The sequence below is a fragment of the Falco naumanni genome, chromosome 3 (assembly GCF_017639655.2).
Source record: "Falco naumanni isolate bFalNau1 chromosome 3, bFalNau1.pat, whole genome shotgun sequence".
In the NCBI taxonomy this organism is placed as follows: domain Eukaryota; kingdom Metazoa; phylum Chordata; class Aves; order Falconiformes; family Falconidae; genus Falco; species Falco naumanni.
The window spans coordinates 61,874,585-61,893,671 of NC_054056.1; the positions used below are offsets into that span (position 1 = coordinate 61,874,585).

General features: G+C 38.9%; 1 protein-coding gene across 1 annotated transcript in view; it reads left to right on the top strand.

The window, feature by feature from the left end:
- Window positions 1-19,087, top strand: part of LAMA1 (laminin subunit alpha 1) — a 107,422-nt gene that overhangs the window by 51,215 nt on the left and 37,120 nt on the right. The window contains exons 17-31 of the mRNA XM_040588521.1: window positions 510-637; window positions 1,223-1,309; window positions 1,544-1,755; window positions 2,282-2,388; window positions 5,448-5,628; window positions 6,919-7,055; window positions 9,745-9,981; window positions 12,415-12,558; window positions 12,750-12,929; window positions 13,549-13,734; window positions 14,611-14,738; window positions 15,739-15,859; window positions 15,991-16,128; window positions 17,794-17,915; window positions 18,822-18,908. Coding sequence (XP_040444455.1) covers window positions 510-637; window positions 1,223-1,309; window positions 1,544-1,755; window positions 2,282-2,388; window positions 5,448-5,628; window positions 6,919-7,055; window positions 9,745-9,981; window positions 12,415-12,558; window positions 12,750-12,929; window positions 13,549-13,734; window positions 14,611-14,738; window positions 15,739-15,859; window positions 15,991-16,128; window positions 17,794-17,915; window positions 18,822-18,908 — 2,195 coding nt within the window. The remainder of the gene's footprint in view (window positions 1-509; window positions 638-1,222; window positions 1,310-1,543; window positions 1,756-2,281; window positions 2,389-5,447; window positions 5,629-6,918; window positions 7,056-9,744; window positions 9,982-12,414; window positions 12,559-12,749; window positions 12,930-13,548; window positions 13,735-14,610; window positions 14,739-15,738; window positions 15,860-15,990; window positions 16,129-17,793; window positions 17,916-18,821; window positions 18,909-19,087) is intronic.

The window sequence follows — 19,087 nt, forward strand, 5'->3', positions numbered from 1 at the left end:
TTGCTGCAAGTGACGATAAAACTTTTCCTGAAAGGTACAAAATTAAACAGTGTTTTGGGTGAATATCTGTTTTTGGATATGTGCATCTTCCATGACTGACGTCAGTGGAAATTACACAGTCCCTTCTGAAGAGAGACTTTATTTCTCAGATCTCTTCTGAAATTTAAAGGTCACAGAAATAAAATGGCTAAACACCAGTAAGAAATATAAAAAAAATTTGGTAATGCAAATGCATGCAATACACAAACTATGTTTAAGTTTGTGTAATAAGTAATAAGGCTTGTTTTACAGTGTAAAGTATATTCTAAAATACTGGAAAGAATTAATTAGGATTTGTTGTTACAACTCAGAAAAGAACCCCACTTATTTTCAAAGTTCTACTCTAATCTTTGTGGCTTGAAGAATGACTTCCTTGAATGTTATACTCCATGCAGACTCCTTCAGGAGTCCCTCAAGGGATGAAAAACCTTCAAGAGTAAATATGAAAAGAGCTTTTGCATGTTTCACAGGCTTGTCAACACAACACGACAGGACTTTTCTGTGATCAATGCTTGCCTGGCTTCTATGGAAGTCCATCCCACGGAACTTCTGAGGACTGCCAGCCCTGTGCATGTCCTCTGAGTTCTGCTGCAAACAAGTAAGTTGCTTATGTGAGATTTTCTTTTGCATCTTCAGCAAAATCAGAAAGTAAGATAAAGAAAAAATAATGTGAAATCTGAAGGAGAAAGAGAAGGACTTCTTTTCTCCCTCTTTGTTTGAATATGTCTCATAGAAACATTGTTTTTCCAGATAGACAAATATCTAGCTTAGGCTGAGACAGGCCGAGTGAACTGGTGCAATTTGTACGTGAAGGTTGAAGGCAATACTTTGACGTAGTCTTGAACTTGGCAGCAAAATAACATTATCTTTCATGTTGTTCAGAAAAAAACAGGACAGAATTGTTGCATGTGAAAAAGAGGAGCTTGGTACAGAAATACGGATTTGCTAGAAAGAGGGACAGGTTTTTAGGAAGTCCTAAAGTCTTCCTTTAAAAAAACCCCCAGACCTCAGGAAGAGATTTTGAAAATAACTTTATTTTGACATACTTCATGTTTATCTAGAAAAAATTACAAATACATGGTTATAGAAATAGGTGCATGGACTTGAAGGGTGGGTATTTACTGTTTGTAGAAGTCTTCTGATTCTGTATATTGATACTGACGGCCATAAATATTGTTGATAGTTTCAGTCCTACTTGCCAGCTGAATGAAGAAGGTGGAATTGTCTGTGACAAATGTCTTCCAGGTTATACTGGTTCTCAGTGTGAAAGGTATGTACACTAGCTTCAGGTAAAATATCACTAAGTGTTCATCATCTTACCTGCCTTGAATTGTTCATACCACATGTACAGAACATTCCTAATAAAATCTTCCTTCCCATTTTACCTTTGCTTGTAATACAGAGACACTTTAGATAAAAATTTAATAGGAAATACTCCCTTGGGTGGTGAGAGTGTTTGACATGACTGCATTCCAGCTGATAAAGATTTTGATCTCTGGTGCAGGTGTGCTAATGGTTATTATGGAAACCCACTCATGCCTGGACAGTCGTGTGCTCCTTGTGAATGCAATGGCAATGTAAACCCTCAGGAAGATGGCTACTGTGATACCTTCACAGGACAATGCTTGAAATGTTTGGGGAACACAGCAGGTCACCACTGTGAAAAGTGTGCTGATGGGTATTATGGGGATGCGGTGATTGAGAAAAACTGTCGTGGTAAGCTGTTATTATTATTGCTTTCAGAATATAAAGAACATGTCATGTACATGTACATTTAAAGAATATAAAGAAAAATGTCATGTACGTGTATTAGAATGGATGAGGAAATATGCACCTTTGCTGAACAAGTTAGCCTTCCAGTTACGAGTTGAAAGTGCAGGTTGAAAACTATGGGGTTGGGTTAGCCTGAGGAAGGAATGTGTTATGCTAGGGTCTGGTGCTTCGTATTTAGTGACTTGCTTAACACTGTCCCCCCATTGACGTTCTGTAGACATTTCCTATTTCTGAATGTTACATATAGGACTGGAAGAAACAAACTTCTCAAATATATCTATTCACAGAAGTGTTTTTTTTTCTTTTAGCCCAAACGTGTGGTAAAGTTATTACTGTAGTATATTAACACCTATGGGATATAACCATGTGGTGAAACACCCCTTATATAGGAAACTTAGAATTTTGTATAATAATGAATGCATATAGATAAATATTTTTTTAATTTTGTTTCTTTTTGTCTAAACATAAGCCTGTGCATGCCATGTGAATGGTTCACTTTCAAGTACTTGTCATCATGAGACAGGCTTTTGTCACTGCAAATCAAATGTGATTGGAGAAAGATGTGATAAGTGTTTGGTAAGCAAATATTCACCTGTTCCTAATATCTACATTTTCTTTTGTCTTGGTTTTCCTGTTTATCTTTATAGTTTAGGGCAGATATGGAGAATAGCAGCAAGTATATTCAGGGGAGAGGCACTTGCTGCTGGAGGGAGACCAAAGGTTGTCTGCACAGTTGCAAATTGCTCAGCCTGTGCTCCTTGCAGATGTGAAGCTATGTAGTTGACTCGGCACCCTTGTGGAGTAGGGCTGTTCAGGTTATTGCTGTGCTCACTGACAGCGTGCAGTCATGTTGGCTGACTGAAAAGCACAAACTGAACACTACTAACCCACCTGAAGGGATATTAGCACTGTGCTGCATGGGATGCTTTAAAAGGGATTCAGCTAGAAGACAGGCCTCTTACAAGAATAAGTAGGTATTCAGTGGTGCTACAAAACATGATTTCCAGCCTTTGCTAAGTGTAGAACAGCCTGAGAGACCAGAGCAGGAAAACTGTGTCCAGTTACTTCATAGAATCATGGAATCATTTATGTTGGAAAAGACCTTTGACATGATCAAGCCCAGCCCTTAACCCAGGACTGCCAAGTCCATCACTAAACCACGTCTCTAAGCACTGCAGCTATGTGTTTTTTAAATGCCTCCAGGGATGGTGATTCCACCACCTTCCTGCGCAGCCTGTTCCAATGCTTCACCACCCTTTCAGTGCAGAAATTTTTCTAATTGCCAGTGTAAATCTCCCCTCAGCTGCTCCCCATAAGGCTTGTACTCCAGACCTTTCACCAGCTTCGTTGCCCTTCTCTGGACACGCTCTAGTACCACAATGTCTTTCTTGTAGTGAGGGGCCCAAAACCGCACACAGTATTTGAGGCACAGCCTCACCAATGCTGAGTACAGGAGGATGATTATTGCACTTGTCCTCCTGGCCACACTGGTTTCAATACAAGCCTTGACCACTTGGGCACACTGCTGGCTGATGTTCAGCTGGCTGTTGCCTAGGTCCTTTTCTATCAGGCTCACTGGTCCTTTTCTATCCCAGCCGCTCTGCCCCAGCCTGTAGCGCTGTGTGGGGCTGGTGTGACCCAAGGGCAGGGCCCGGCACTGGGCCTGGTTGCACCTCATACAACTGGCCTCGGCCCATCGGTCCAGCCTGTCCAGATCCCTCTGCAGAGCCTCCTGCCTTCAGGCAGATCAACACTCCCACCCACCTTGGTGTCACCTGCAAACTTACTGAGATTGCTCTTGACCCCTCATCCAGATCATTGATAAAGATATTAAACAGAACTGTCCCCAATATTGAGCCCTGGGGAACACCACTTGTGACCAGCTACGGCTAGATGAAACTTCATTCACCACCACTCTTTGGGCTCAGCTGTCCATCTAGCATTTACCCAGAGAAAAGTACACCCGTTCAAGGCATGAGCAAGCAGGTTTCCCAGGAGGATGCTGTGGGAGATGGTGTCAGAGGCTTTGCTAAGGTCCAGGTAGACACATCCACAGCCTTTCCCTCATCCACTAGGTGGGTCATCTTGTTGGAGAACAAGATCAGGTTAGTCAAGCAGGACCTGCCTCTCATAACCCCATGCTGGCTGGGCCTGATCCCCAGGATGTCCTGCATGTGCTGCATGATGGCACAGAGGATGCCCTGCTCCATAACCTTCCCTGGCACCGAGGACAGGCTGACAGGCCTGTGCTTTCCTGGATCCTCCTTCGTGCCCTTCTTGTAGGTGAACATCACTCTTGGCTAACCTCCAGTTTTCTGGGACCTCCCCGGTTAGCCAGGACTGTTGATAAATGATGGAGAGTGGCTTGGTGAGCTCTTCTGCCAGTTCCCTCAGTACCCTGGGGTGGATCCCATGTGGCCCCATAGACTTGTGTGTGTCTAAGTGGAGCAGCAGGTCAGTAACTGTTTCCTCGTGGGCTGTGGGGACTGCCTTCTGCTCCTCATCCCCATCTTCCATCTCAAGGGGCTGAGTACCCAGAGAGGAGCTGGTCTTAGTGTTAAAGTCTGAGGCAAAGAAGAAATTAAGTACCTCAGCCCTTTCCTCACCCTTTGTGGCAATGTTCCCTGCTGCGTCCAATAAAGGATGAAGATTATCCTTGGCCCTCCTTTTGTTTCTAATGTATTTGTAAAACCATGTTTTGTTATCTTTTATGGCAGAGGCCAACCTGAGTTCCTGCTGGGCTTTCGTATCTAATCTTTGCCCTGTCTAACCTCGTGACATCCTTACAGTCCTCCAGAGTTACCTACACCTTCTTCCAAAGGTGGTAAACTCTCCTTTTTCCCCTGAGTTCCAGCCAAGGCTCTGTTCAGCCAGGCCGTTCTCCTCCCCTGCCGGCTCGTCTTTTGGCATATGGGGACGGCTTGCTCCTGCGCCTTGAAGACTACCTTCTTGAATAATGTCCAGCCTTCATGGACCCCTTGGCCCTTCAGAACTATCTCCCAAGGGTCTCTGTCAGTCAGGCTCTTAAATAGTGCAAAGCTGGCCTCTGCAAGTCCAAGGTAGCGATTCTGCTGACCACCCTCCTTACTTTTCTGAGAACTGAAAACTCTTATCTCATGATCACTATGTCCAAGACGTCCTCTGACCGCCACATCACCCACGAGTCCTGTTTGTAAACAGCAGGTCCAGTGGGGCATCTCCCCTGGTGGGTTCACTGACCAGCTGTGTCAGGAAAAATCTTACTGCCCTTGTGCCAGCCTAACTGAACGCTTTTGAATCCACTGTTCTGGTCTTTCATTCGTTTTCACAGAAATCTGTGCCTGATCAGCACAGCCCACCCTCACCTCATGGAAATCTTTAAATTAAGATAACCTCAGACTTTAAAGCATAAAGTCTAAATGTTGAGATGAGAAGACCATGAGAACATTTCAGTGTTCGCTTTTTCACTGAAGTACATGCTTGAATTTAGCTGGGAACACTGAAAAGATAAGGCCAGGGAGTCCTCACACAGCAGTCACACAGTGCTGACCAATAATCATGCAGGTCAGAGAGCAGGGAAAATAAAAATTTAGATCATATTGTTTTTGAAAAAATTATGAAATATAGCTCAAATGTATTTACTTCCTGTTCAACAGAATGGCTATTATGGCCTGTTTGCTGGGCTTGGCTGCATTCCCTGTAACTGCAGTCAATTTGGCTCCGTCTCCAAGGAGTGCAATCACTGGGGGCAGTGTCATTGTGTACCAGGAGTGGCTGGAGAAAAGTGTGATCGTTGTGCTCATGGCTTTCATGCATTCCAGGATGGTGGCTGCACAGGTGAGCTCTAATCCATGATCCTTGCAGGGTTTGTCTGGAATTTCTTTCAGCAATATATTTTATGTTAAACTCTGGTAAAGGTCATTTGTTTTGATGACTATACAGAAAAATCTGTAGAATGGTCTCCTAATACTTTGATTAAGCTATGGAACAAAACGTTTCTTTGCTTATTGTGTGGTTCCTTGTAAAAGGTGGTGACGATGAAATAAAGACTCATAAAGGTTGCATGAGAGAAATATTACATCCTAAATAGCTCCTTTGTCTCTTTTTGTACAAAACTTTTTAGTCCTTCAGAGAGAATAGAAACTTTCTTTTCCGCATTCATGAGAGCTGAGCTACTGATTCTGAACTTGTTTTTTCATTTAATTCTTAAAAATATATTTTATACTTTGAAAAGATGTCATTGAATCTATTTTCCCATCATCATCTGGGTGTGTACAATTTTTAGTCATGATGCAGAGGAAAATATTAACTCAAATAGAGAACATGCCATCACAAAACCCAATTTATCATGTTAATAAGATGCTTTTTTCAACACAGTATAGCCAAAGGAATGCCTACCTCTTATCCAAACTGACAAACTTTTTAATATGCCTCAAATATTATAGTAATGTGAAATCTGCAGTGAGATTATGTAATAGGATTATGTTTTGTAACATATGTATTGTGTCTTTTCTAGGAATCAAAGATCCCTTAGGTACCTTTAACAATTTCAGTCTTTAAAATTTTGTAAATGTTATTTAAAAAATAATAAACCCACTTTTCTGAACTTCTACTTTTTAGCAAGAATAGTATTGCATTTCTTAAATAGACAAGTGCTTCCTACAGCAGTTTGTTATTATAAAAATAGTTATCCATTCCTATTATTCACTAAGCAATTCTGAAATTGCTGAATTTCTGAAATGAATACTTTCATCTACTTGAGAACATTATTGTATCTCCTGATGATTTTTGTATCTTTTATAAGAGATTTTTTTTTCCTAAAAAATTTACTCTTATCCACGATAATTTTGTTTGGCTTTATTGGTTCCCTTGTGGAAATGCAGCACTGCTTTCTAAATCACCAAGCAGGCTATGTCAAGAAACAATAATGTGCTTTCAATACAAAGATGAAATGCCACTGTGGTCATAATTTGTTTCTCAGTGATTAGGTACGGCAAGGGGTTCCTAGTAGAATGGATAAATTGTACTGTATAATTAAGAAAAGTAAGGCTATCAGCAGTCTTGGAATTTCTTCTCTGTAGCTAAAGCAAGGATAAGATCAATCATTTGGTCCTATTTCTCTTGCAGCCTGTGACTGTGCTCATACTCAGAACAACTGTAATGCTGATTCTGGCCAATGCATTTGTCCCCCTCACACTTGGGGACCAAAATGTGAACTCTGTGAAGAAAATCACTGGGGACTGTCTCCTGAACTTGGCTGCAAGGTATGGTAGGCTGGCCGAAAAGCCATGGCTGCTAATTTGCCTTATACGAATGACAGAATTGGACCCTTGTTTTGAGAACCTCAATATTTATTCTCTGTCTCAAAGTGTTAAAACATGTTTACATTAATTAAAAAAAAATAATCAGTGTGTAAAGTGTTTATTGAGGAACTTTTTAAGAAAGATGTCTTTGAAAGTACTGATCAGAGTGGCGATTCTGTATAGGTGCATAGATCATATTAAAATTTTGAAGTGTATATTCTAACTTTTAATTGCTTCAATAGTGATACTAAACAGATTTATAGCAATAATTGACAACAAGGAACAGTTTCTGTGCTAATCAAGGAGTGATTATATGGTTTTAAGAACAATGAAGTGCAGCTTATCTTGGAAATCATTGCACACTTTTTCTGAATATTTAAAATTAAAATGGTATAAGGTAGTTTATGTTTCATGAGTGGAAAAAATGCCAACTCCCATTTTCTCAGCTTTATATTTATGGTTAAGCAGTAAAATGCCAACTCGGTGTAAAGCCAAAGAGTAGCAACAATTTAGGCAATTAGGTTCACGCAGTAAATTTTTGACAGATATGGCATTGGACCAATCGTTATTTTATAAAGCTTGAGATTTTAAAAAGCCTCAGAATTACATGAACGTAATAGGAAATTTTCATGGAGAAACCACAAATATAATCAACTTGACAAGGTCTGTCATTACATGCAGTAATTACTTGACAAGTACAAGTATTAGCCAAATTGTTTTCTTTTTTCTCTTTAATTTTTTAGAGTAAGCATGATAAACTAGTCCTATAATATCTCTACAGAATTTACCATCTTAGTAATTCATAGCAACTCACTCAGCAGCTGGTCTTTAAGCCACTGCTTTGTCAGCTACCAGCTACTGTCATTCTTACCTAATGTTCTGCGAATACAATGTGTTGGTCCCTTGTGTATTTCCCTTGAAGCGTTGCTTTCGAAGGGTGATTGATACCACAGCACTTACCAATGAGCAAGTTTAATTAAATATGTAACTGCTCACTTTTGCTAGTTGTTTATCATTCCTTTTTGTTACAGCATCAAAGTGATTAACGTGAATTACTGTAAGGCATTTTTGATGCAACAAACAATACCATGATCTGCAGGTAACAGCCCCAACAGAGGCTCCCCTGTGCTGAATAACCATCTGTGGCAGGTTGAGATTCAGTGCAATGTCTACTGGCAAACCCTGGGAAAGCTCTTGCATGCTCTCTACATGGATGAAGTGGGGGAGATGCCATCAGAAACCCAGCCATCTGTTCTTGCAATGCAGACTGCATTAGTGGGATACTTAATCTGGCTCCATTTCTTGCTGTTTTTGTGGTATTCAGCATCCGTTTCTGGGTGCAATGATGGAGCAAAGCTATAGTCATGTTTTGCTTTCAACTCTTTTCAAGTGTGCTGCAGCACAGTTAATTGTACCTTAGAGTCCTTATTTATCTTTATCACATATAAACAGAGATTGAAGTACATGTGATTATTCCTGTTGTTATGATACCTGTTCTAGATGAACCTGCTTTAGCAGGGGGTTCGACTAGATGATCTCCAAGAGGTCCCTTCCAACCCTGACCACTCTGTGGTTCTTAAAATGGGGTATGGCGTTCAGAGCTGTAAACCTTTAATAATATCTGGGAGCTAAAGTTAACTTGTTTGGTCATAAAGTGTATTAAACTGGGCAGTGTGTAGCTCCTAGTGCTCGCTGTGAAGAAGGCTAAAGGATATGTAGTGATGCTAATAGATTTTGTGGGTCTTTGTGCAGAGTGCTTTACAAGGTAAGGCTTTTCATCTCAGAGAGACATGATGAGGACAGACTCAGGGAAAATGCTCACAGCCAGGTGATGATAGATGGAATGTACTTTATGCCTGCACTGTTAGAAATAACCACAGAGCAGAATGGACTTGTTAAGTAACCACAGATATGAAATGAAGACTAAAGATTAGATCCAGTCTGCTTCAAAAAAGAGTGATACATTAAGTGCATCCACTTTACATATTTGTAATAACAGGTTCCTATTACTGATTGCATAATGAAGGTTGTCCTCTGCCAGGGAACAGTATTCCTTTGGTACTGAGCTGCAGTGTGTGCTTAGTTTCCTGCCTGTGGATGCAATGAGATTCTTGGTTCCTCGTCAAATAGTAAATTAATCTTGAGCAAGATGTAGACCCTGTTAATGCTTCTTAAAATCTTAAAAGAATGTCAGTATTAAGATTTTTATTTCTATCACATTTATAAAATTATTTTACTTACAGATTTCTTCCATCCAGCTTTTATATAACATGTTAATTTACTTTATGCACTCAATACATATTATTTTAAATAAAGTCTTCTGGAGTTGTTTTTTATTTTGTTTGGGTTTTTGTGTGTGTGTGTTCTGAAACAAGTTCCTTCAAGTCCTTTGATTCCCAATCCAGATTTGGGATCAACAAAGCTTCTTACCTTTTGCAATCTACGATTTACTGGAAATGCAGTTCTTTATTCAAACACAAACCAAACCACCCCATTTCTATGTGGAAGGCCTTCCCTTATATTATTTTATAGTAATTGTTGACAAATATTGAGTATAAAAGGCTACTCTAAGTTTATTGTGCTGTTTCTGTTGTAACATAATAGCTTTTAAAAATCTGCTATTTATGAACATTTCTTCTTTTCATCTAAGGCGTGCAACTGTAGCGACACTGGTTCAACCAATCTCCAGTGTGATGTATTGACAGGTCAATGCCAGTGCAAAGTTGAATTTGGAGGACAAGACTGTTCCAGGTGTGCATTTGGCTACAGGGACTACCCAGACTGTGTTGCCTGTGACTGTGATTTGAGTGGAACCAAAGTGGAGATGTGTGATGACACCGAAGGACTTTGTGGTTGTGAAGAAGAAACTGGCATCTGCACCTGCAAGGTACTGAAGTATTCATACTCTTTTGAGACAGCCATGGGGCTTTCTGGGCATTTATCACATCATGGAAGGTGTAGGGCTGAATAGACTTCAAAAGTCAATCTGCATCACTTCTTTGAGACATTTCTGAGTACACCTAAATCCATCCCTAAAGGATTTTCTGTGCCAGCACTAAACAGGTCTTATTATTAATCAGCAGGGTTAAAAACTGCGAGTTGATGCTCCCCACTTTGGACAGATGCTACACAGCTGTAGGCTGAAGAGATAGCAATGTGGCATTGTTATTTCTGTTCTCAGAAATTCCTATGATAATACTGGACATTTTGTCTCTCATACGTCCCTTTGTTTTGTTTTACATAGCCAGGTAATTTTATTGCCAGTTTGTGGTCATAAAATTATTGTGGCATGGTACTGTAGTTCTCTTTTAGACAAAATTAATGGAATTTGATGTGGATGCATGTTAAGAAGCCAGGATCAAGACCCATTGTATGCTTATCACAAAAAGTCATTTCTAGCTGACTTAATGCCGAATCCTTGCTAAGTTTACAGAACAGCCACTGTATATCTGATAGGAAAATGACTGGTGTCTTTCTAGTCTTGTACAGGATTTGGCATATTTCATGACTATGGTCTCACTGCAGTCCTAAATTCAAATAGATTGCATTTGCTCAATGTAGCATCTATGTGTTTGTTCTGTGTTAAGTGAATTTCTGTAGCCACATCATTCTTGTAGTACATTCAGAGTCCTTTTTTGTGGATTAATATTGTAAGGTAGGAATGAATGAGGATCCATTTGTCTTGCTTTTCTTTTTGCTCCTAGATTTCTGTCTGCCTTCTTTGAAAAAGTACTGGCCTTGAGTTTTGGAACAAATTTTTTAAAAATCTTGTTAAATATATGAGAATGGTGGTAGTGACTTCAGTGTCACGGTATTTCTCTGTAAGATGTAAATGCCTTCTGACAGCAAGAACAGTGCCGTGTGAACCATTTTTAATGGTACAATTTTTACATGTTTTATTTATTCCACTTGCTTTTTTTTACGGTTACATTTTGCCTTTCAAATTGTTCCAATAATAAAAGTTTATAACTCGTGTGCATTATTTCTTAGTTACTATTTAAAAGTTTTGGTTTTTTTCTCAATACACTTAGAACATTGGAAAAGAACCAGCAGTAATAGATAAAAGTATGCAATGAACAATACAGAGAAAATGTTTCTACCTCAATCCACAGAAAATTATTTCTTCATAGAGTCTAGCAATACTTTGCTGCAAGAGTTGCACTTCTGAGTGCAGGTCACATTAATTGGTATCATCCTGAAGTTTCTGAGCAGGCAATCCTTGATAAAAAAGTTGTTTTTTTCTTAACTTAAAAGCATAAACTCCCTACATGCTGTTTTGGCAATAATTTATTTCATTCTCTGTGTAGAGGTAGACAGGCAGCACTTCTACAGATGTGTCCATCCTAGATGTGAAAGCATTTAAAAAAACTTATTAAATGCTGGAAAACTCCAGTGGAAAAGCTTCTGTTCTTATCCTCATGATAGAAATGGAACAAATGAAATACAGAGAGTACACGTGGGTTTATTAAATTCGGGAACAATGCATTGATTTAGGTGATATAGTCTGCTTTTTTGAAAATCCATACGATAATGATAGGAAGAAGCCAATAAATACAAAATAGAGGACCTCAACTTTTTATAAATGTTTTGTGTTGCAAGTTAAAATTTGTTTCCTATGCTGTAAGCAAAGGCAGCATTTAAAAATAATTCATATTGCTAGTAGTGAGAGCTGAATTGACATTCTTGTATTAAAAAAGGAAACATTAAATGCAGAGATTTAGTCATATAGACTTTTATGAAAAGGTGGAAGTCTGTTCTTGAAAGACTGAGTGATAGAAAAGAACTTATTTCAAGGCAACAAATGTATGCCTTCATATGTCTCTCTCAATCTTCTGACCAAAGGTTCCAGTGGGCACTGATTGTAGTTTTGGCTGTTTCTTCAAGTTGGACTTACCAGTTGGGAATCAAGTGCAAAAACAAACACTTGGGAATAAGTCCCTTGATTCCTATTCATACTGAGCAGTTTCTTCAGCTTTGAGAACTCATCTTCCAGATGGGGTGGGGGAGGATGGAGGGAAGATTCTTCTGTCGTGAATAGAAATATATAGCTGCTGATTTTTGCTAGAAATTCAAATACATGATTTTAGCTTGAATGTTCTTTGGTTGTTTTTGTTGTTGTTGTTGTTGGGTTTTTTTTTAACAGCATTGGAAAATAATGGGAAAAATAATGTAGCATGTAGTAAAACAAAACAGATACAGTAATTGACTTTCTGTTACGTTGTTTACATAGCAACTAGTTTTTCTTCCAAAGACAACCATGTTTCATTGTTAGTGAATTAATATGACTGTGCTTTTATGTTTCTTTTTTCATTTTCTCCAGGAAAATGTATTTGGTCTACAATGCAGTGAGTGTAAACCTGGAACTTTTGCTTTGTCTTCTAACAATGCGCTAGGTTGTACTCCATGCTTTTGTTTTGGGATGTCCACATTTTGTTCAGAACTAGAAGATCATGTGAGAATTCCGGTAAGTAAAGTGGCATAAATATACAGACACAGTTTGGTGTTATCCTCATGTCAGGCGCTAGTGTGCCGAAGGTTGCATACATTTCATGAATCAGGGTGAATGTAATTGGTTAACTTACAGAGGCAGTGGCATACGATGAAGGCGGCCAATGGTAAGTGGGTTGAACAAGTCTTTTTCTTTTTGTGTTGCAGATAACCTTAACTCCAGATCAGTCCATTCTGCGTGTAGTAGCTCAAAGTAACCTGACTGGAACAGTGGAAGGAGTATTTTCACAATTTCCTGATGTTTTACTGGATGCTGCTATAGTCAGAAAATACCTGAATACAGAAACATTTTACTGGAGGTTACCAGAGCAGTTTCAGGGAGACCAGGTAAGATCATTAAACAATTACAATGCTTTGTAGATAATTTCTTTATTGTCTATTTAGTCATTCCTTTATTGTATAATAGTCACTTTATCCTGACAACATTTTTCTGCATTAGTTCTATCCTTGTAGGTCATGATATAAATATTCAGTGACTGAACTCATTTATAGCAAGCACAAACAACGTGTTTATATTACCCTTTCCTAATGAGGTTTTGCTTGACCCTGTAAATTGGTAACACCCATATTTAATTACTATGTTACTCTTCAGAGATTGTACTGAGGGGAAAGAGTGGTGTATTCAATTTTACTTTAGAAACCTGAAAGAGTTTTCAACCTTGATGCTGGATTCAGTGTATAGATCACGGAATCTCTATTGCTTAACAATTAAATGAAAATTGAGTGCACGCCTTGAAAAAGCCTAAAAGAAGAAACTGAGGCCGCTTTTTAGAAATATGCATTTAACTTTGGTGCAAAACCCGCTGAGTTTAAGTCAATTTTCATGTTTTATTGCCAATTCTTCAAAGAACAGACAGTTTTCAAGTCTTCTAATGACATTAAAATATTTTCAGCTAGTAGCTCTAACCTTGGAACAAATAAAAGTAGTAATTTTTTATCCAAATAGCTCATGGCCTATGGTGGGAAGCTGAGATACACTGTTGCTTTTTATGCTTTGGATGGCTTTGGAACCTCAAATTTTGAGCCACAGATTCTAATGAAAGGAGGTCACACCAGCAAGTTGGTCATTTATGCAGACATCCCTTCTCCAGAAAACAGTGTAAGAACTGACAAGGAAGTAGAAATGAAAGAGGTAAGCCAAAACATTAGTGTGGAAATAATGCCTTTCTTCTATGAGCTTTTAGAGAAAGGCTCTATATGTCTAATAAAATACTCTGAAAAATGCATATCTGATTTCAAATAGGTTGAGTAAATAGAACACTTGGATTAAAATGCATCTATTTTAGTGGGGAAAAGGCTGAGAATATCATGCTATAGCAGCAAATAACATTTTGATATTATTTCTTATTTTGGAAGTGCTAAAGGTGTTGCTGTGGCAAGCTTCTCAAACAGAGGCTCAGATTTTGACCATAAATGACAGGCAGCCAAGTGTTGTCACTCTCAGTCAGTCTCATAATTTTGTAGCCTTTGTTACACTCACAGCCCAGGAGTATTATATGGGATGTGAATCTTAGCCTAGCAGGAGCAGTAAGTTGCAGCAGCACCCACTGGACAACTTCAGAGGAGATAATGGTGACCTTGTTTGGCCTCTGGGACTCTCTGCTGACTGCGGCTGCGGTGAGGTCTAGTCTTTCTTCTTGGCAGGAGGCAGGACACAGTTACAGCAGCTGTTTCTAAGTGCACATGAAATAAGGGCTGCTTGTGAAGTCCTGATGTTTTGGCTGTTCTGGGTTCTCCAGAACTAGCTAGAAAAAGCTGTGTGATGCAGGCCTGGACTGCTTTCCTGTAGAAACTGGTCATGGAAGTTGAGTGCAGGGAAGGATAGGAGAAATGATATAAACACACGCCTTGTTCTATCATGGACAAAAATTTGGATTTTCTGGGACCTAGAGTTTAGACATAGTGACTTGTGACTGCATTTCTGAAAGAACACGTAGGGAAGAACAGAGCACTACCTTGAAGTGAGCGTGAACACTCATGGTCCTAACAATATCTTGTATTTCCCTAGGATTTTTGGAAGTATTTTAACTCTGTGTCTGACAAGCCTGTCTTGCGTTCTGACTTCATGTCTGTGCTAAGCAATGTTGAATACATCCTTATCAAGGCAGCTTATGGCCAAGGATTACAGCAAAGCAGGTAAAGAAATCTCTCATTGCATTTACTGTAATTTAACCTAGCAATAGTCCTAGCTGTGCTATATGGTAAAGATTTAACTAAATTAGCGAAATCTCCCAACTTCCTATTTATGGCTTTTGTTCTTCCTCTGGAAAGCAAACATTTATGACCTTTAATGGCAGCAGAATCCTTCTGTGATTCTTTCTGTGAAACGCTAAATGTTTCTGCTGCTTGCTTTGATAGAAAAGTCCATAAAGAAGCACAGAGCTTTACAGGCTGATGCATTGTTCTGCAGGATGGATGATATAGTTAGATATTTTCTAAATTATTTCTTTCCTACCTTATTTTTATGGGTATTGACATTTTTGTTTGAAACGCATGGTCCCCTGAGTTCTAGGGGCCTCCTGTAGCTTTATGCACTCTGGGCAATGGTAGTAAAATGTTCCCACCTCAGAATGGTAGCATTTTACTGTCATTTGGAAGAAAAACTAGTTTACTAATGAGAGGGAGGAGATGGGATATGATCATTGCATCTGTCAGTTCGGAAACCAACAAGACAAACAGGTGGCTCTGCTGAAAACCCAATATCTGTACATCTTCACAGCTGTGAAGAAGTGTGGTTCCACCTCCAGATTTAGGATTATTTTTGATTCACATGCCCTTAACTATCTTTTTGTTAGTTATGTCCAAAAATCTGTGGGACAAAGCAGATATATTTCTGTCAAGTGTTTCTGAGGCAGAAATACATACTCTTGCGTGCTGGGTTTGTCAGGTTTTGCAGACCGATGGGAATCAACCTGTATTTCTTTTAAGTACTTCTGGTTTGTTTGTTATAGGTCCTGAAACCCCATAAATAAGTAAAGAATCTTCAGATTTTATTGAGATATTTGCATGAGGGAAAGGGGATCATGGGAGATTATGTATGGTAGCCCTGATCTTGGAGCACAAAAGTATTTAGATCTCAGTTTTGCTGCTAGGACTTTTCTAGATGTTCACATTCTCTTCTGCCTTTATCTTGTAGAATTGCAAATATCTCAATGGAAATTGCAGTGAAGGTTGAAGAAATGCATCTAGGCAGAGCTAGAGCTCATCTTGTAGAGCAATGTAGATGTCCTGCTGGTTATGCTGGATTGTCCTGTCAGGTACAGAATCCTTGAATCCTTTACGTGTGTCTAATAGTGGGGTAATAAAGTTACTTAAACGGCTTTTACAACTGTTGTTAGACATGGCTATATATATTATTTTTTTTTTATTTTACTCTCCTTATAAACAGAGCTGTGCTCCAGGATACTACAGGGGAAAGCATACAGAACTTGGTATAAAAGAGCCTCACAATCTGATAGCACCTTGCGTGCCCTGTCAGTGCAACAACCACAGTGAAACCTGTGATCCTGAAAATGGAAAGTGCTTGGTATGTACAGTTCATATATTTTTTCTATTGAGTTCATCTGAGCATACAATGACAGTAACCTCTGGAAGGAGTTTCCGGGAGAAGCCTATGGCCGTACTATTTGGATAAAGTATAATTTCCCCCCAACTCTGAAAAATGGTAAAACTGAGTAGTTGTATTTCTCTTAGGGCCCATTCAGTAAAATTATCAAGCTTTTGGGGCACGTAATATCTTCAAAATCATTAATTATTTTAGTTTTGCGTTAGAAATAACTCCTGTATCAGTTCAGTTTGTTTATTTTTCTGTGAGACTTTTTGGGCTTCTGTCCTTGTTCTGGCCAAAGTCTATTAGTCACACAAAAAAGTAGTAAAGGAAGCAGTAAGCCATGCCACACCACAGACTAGATCTAAGTCAAATTCTTTGTATCTCAGGAAAAGAATCCTCTGGGCAGCTTTAAGTGATGCTTTTTTAACTCCCAGGGACTAAAGTAGTACAGGGATATGCTAAGTTAATTTGCTTACATCTCTGATTTTATCCCAAATGTTGCAAAGAGGGGCCACATCTAACTGACACATTGCCTCTATCTTGTGGGCTGACAGCTCTGTGGACAGCAAATTCTCAGCTAACCAAGTAAGGCATGTTAAGTCTGTTCTCTGGTATGGCTCAATACTCTTTCCTAAAGCTTTTTCAATCGCTTTGTTTTTCCAATGGTGAGTTGGTTAGCTCAAAGTCAACTTGTGCTGAATTCATCCTCAAAATCAGTTTTTGACATGAGTTTCCTTAGTCCTTCAGGCTTTTGTAAGCTATGCTTTCACTTTCAGGTTTGTCCTAAAGTATGTATCACATGAGTAAAGGCCAAAACACATCGGTCTTTCACGCTAGTGAATACTAGTCATTCTTCCTCTCAGCTTTTTGTTGCAGGGGTGACAAGTCACGTACGTGTTGAGATCACGAATCAGATATTTCTCGCCGAGTAGTGTAGGCGAAGAGGTGGGTTTCACCTCTGACTTCTGCTCCCATACAATAGGAGGCTGCATTATTACTGCTTATTTTCTTCAACTAACCTCTAAAATATGCACACTAGCAAGAATATGAATTTAAAAAACAAAGGGAGAAAGTGAATTTTATTCACTTAGGGAACTAGACAGTTAAATTATGTTTATAATACCGATTTAGTGTTTTAATATTAATAACACTGGCTCTTGATCAGTACTGTTGACAAATTAAATGTAGCATGTGTGAATCCGAACTGTGGATGGTTCTTGGTTTATACTATTCAAATGCATTTGCTGAAACATTGAAATTTACATTTTTTTATCGAGGTATCCTGTTTAATTTTTCTATCAGTTGTTTTTTGGGGTTCTTTTTTGAGGATTTTTTGCTTTGTTCTGTGATTTCCTGGCCTGAATTGGATTAATAGAAGCAGGAATATATAAACCTTAATGGAAATTTAGAACAGAAATTAGGTCAGCCTGCCAGAGGGTGCATTCAAATAAGAGAAAATATGCTGGTGTTCTGCTTATTTTTGCATAGAAGGTTCCTCCACTCAGAGAATGCTGACCAATGGGTAGTGACATTGAGAGATGATTGTTGGAAACTGTATACATTTATTGATTGGGGGAAGATAAAGTTCCTCTTGTTGTTTGTTGTTGTTTTAAACTGTCTGAATTCTTTTTTGTGTATCAGAACTGCAGAGATAACACAGTTGGGGATTATTGCAGCGCTTGTGCTCCGGGCTACTATGGGGAAGTTACTGGATCTGTGAACGACTGCTCTCTTTGTGCCTGTCCCAGAGCCAACCCTGTTAGGTAACCAGAACTTATTAAATCCAATGTATATTTTAACATTCTGGACTTCTTGTACTGTATATCCCACCTCCTACTCCTCCCATGCTGTGACAACAGGAGTTAGTTATCAGTAGATGTCCTTAATTTGTAGACATTTAAAAGCTACCTGTTTTAAGTAAATGGAGCTTAAATTGAGTTGTTCATAGCTAGTGATGACTCTGAGGTTTTACGATAAAAAGATTAGCTGATAGATAAGTCAATTTTTTTCTCTAAGAGTAGGTCAGCCACATAGAATGTTTTATGGAAAACAAAGTAGAGTTTCTTGGACATGTTTTAGTTTCAAATGTGGGTCTCTTTCCTCATCTGAAAAAACATTGCTTTTATATTTGCAAAGATTCAGGCCATCTCCAGTCAATGCAGAAACTTTTCATGCAATCAGTCCTAGGGGAAGAACAAGTACTCTTTTGTTTGACGTTTATACATGTTTGTTTGGTAGGGGAACAGTTAACTTTATATTTTGAAAATCAAAATACAGTGCTAGCTGTTTTTGCTTCAGAAGCTTGAAAAGCCTATTTGTTGCTTGCTTTTGGTTAATTGAACCAGAGTCTAGCAACTCTGATATTCTCATGCAAGTCTCAGTTAGATACATACTATAAACATATCATGCCGCATCCATTTTTCATTGCCTTATCTTTGAAAAGGAAGGCCATAAGGTGGTTTCGCATATCATACGGTAATGGAGTCATATTGGGAAGCCAAACTTTTTATGAAACGAATAATTTAAAGTGCAAACTCTAGAGTACTGCATCAGATTGAGCAGATGATGGTGTTGCTTACAATATTTAACCTGTGGCTGAAGGTGTTCTCTGTCTTTGTATGGTCTTCTGTTTATGTGCTAGCAGGCATTTCTTTATCCTTCCTCCCCAGTTTTAGTCCCACTTGTGTCCTGAAAGGTGTTCAGGATTACCACTGTGATGCTTGTCTTCCAGGATATGAAGGCCAGTACTGTGAAAGGTGAGTTACACATGATGTCCACGGTTATCCCCAGCTCCCAAGGACAGTTTGATGAATATGATCTATATTTGTACTTGGAATAGATTATTCAGTGTTCATAAATAAATAGATGAGTGAGTGCTCAAGGCCTTAGAGTGATTAGTTAGTTACTGTTAAGAAGCCATTAATTAAAAACCTAT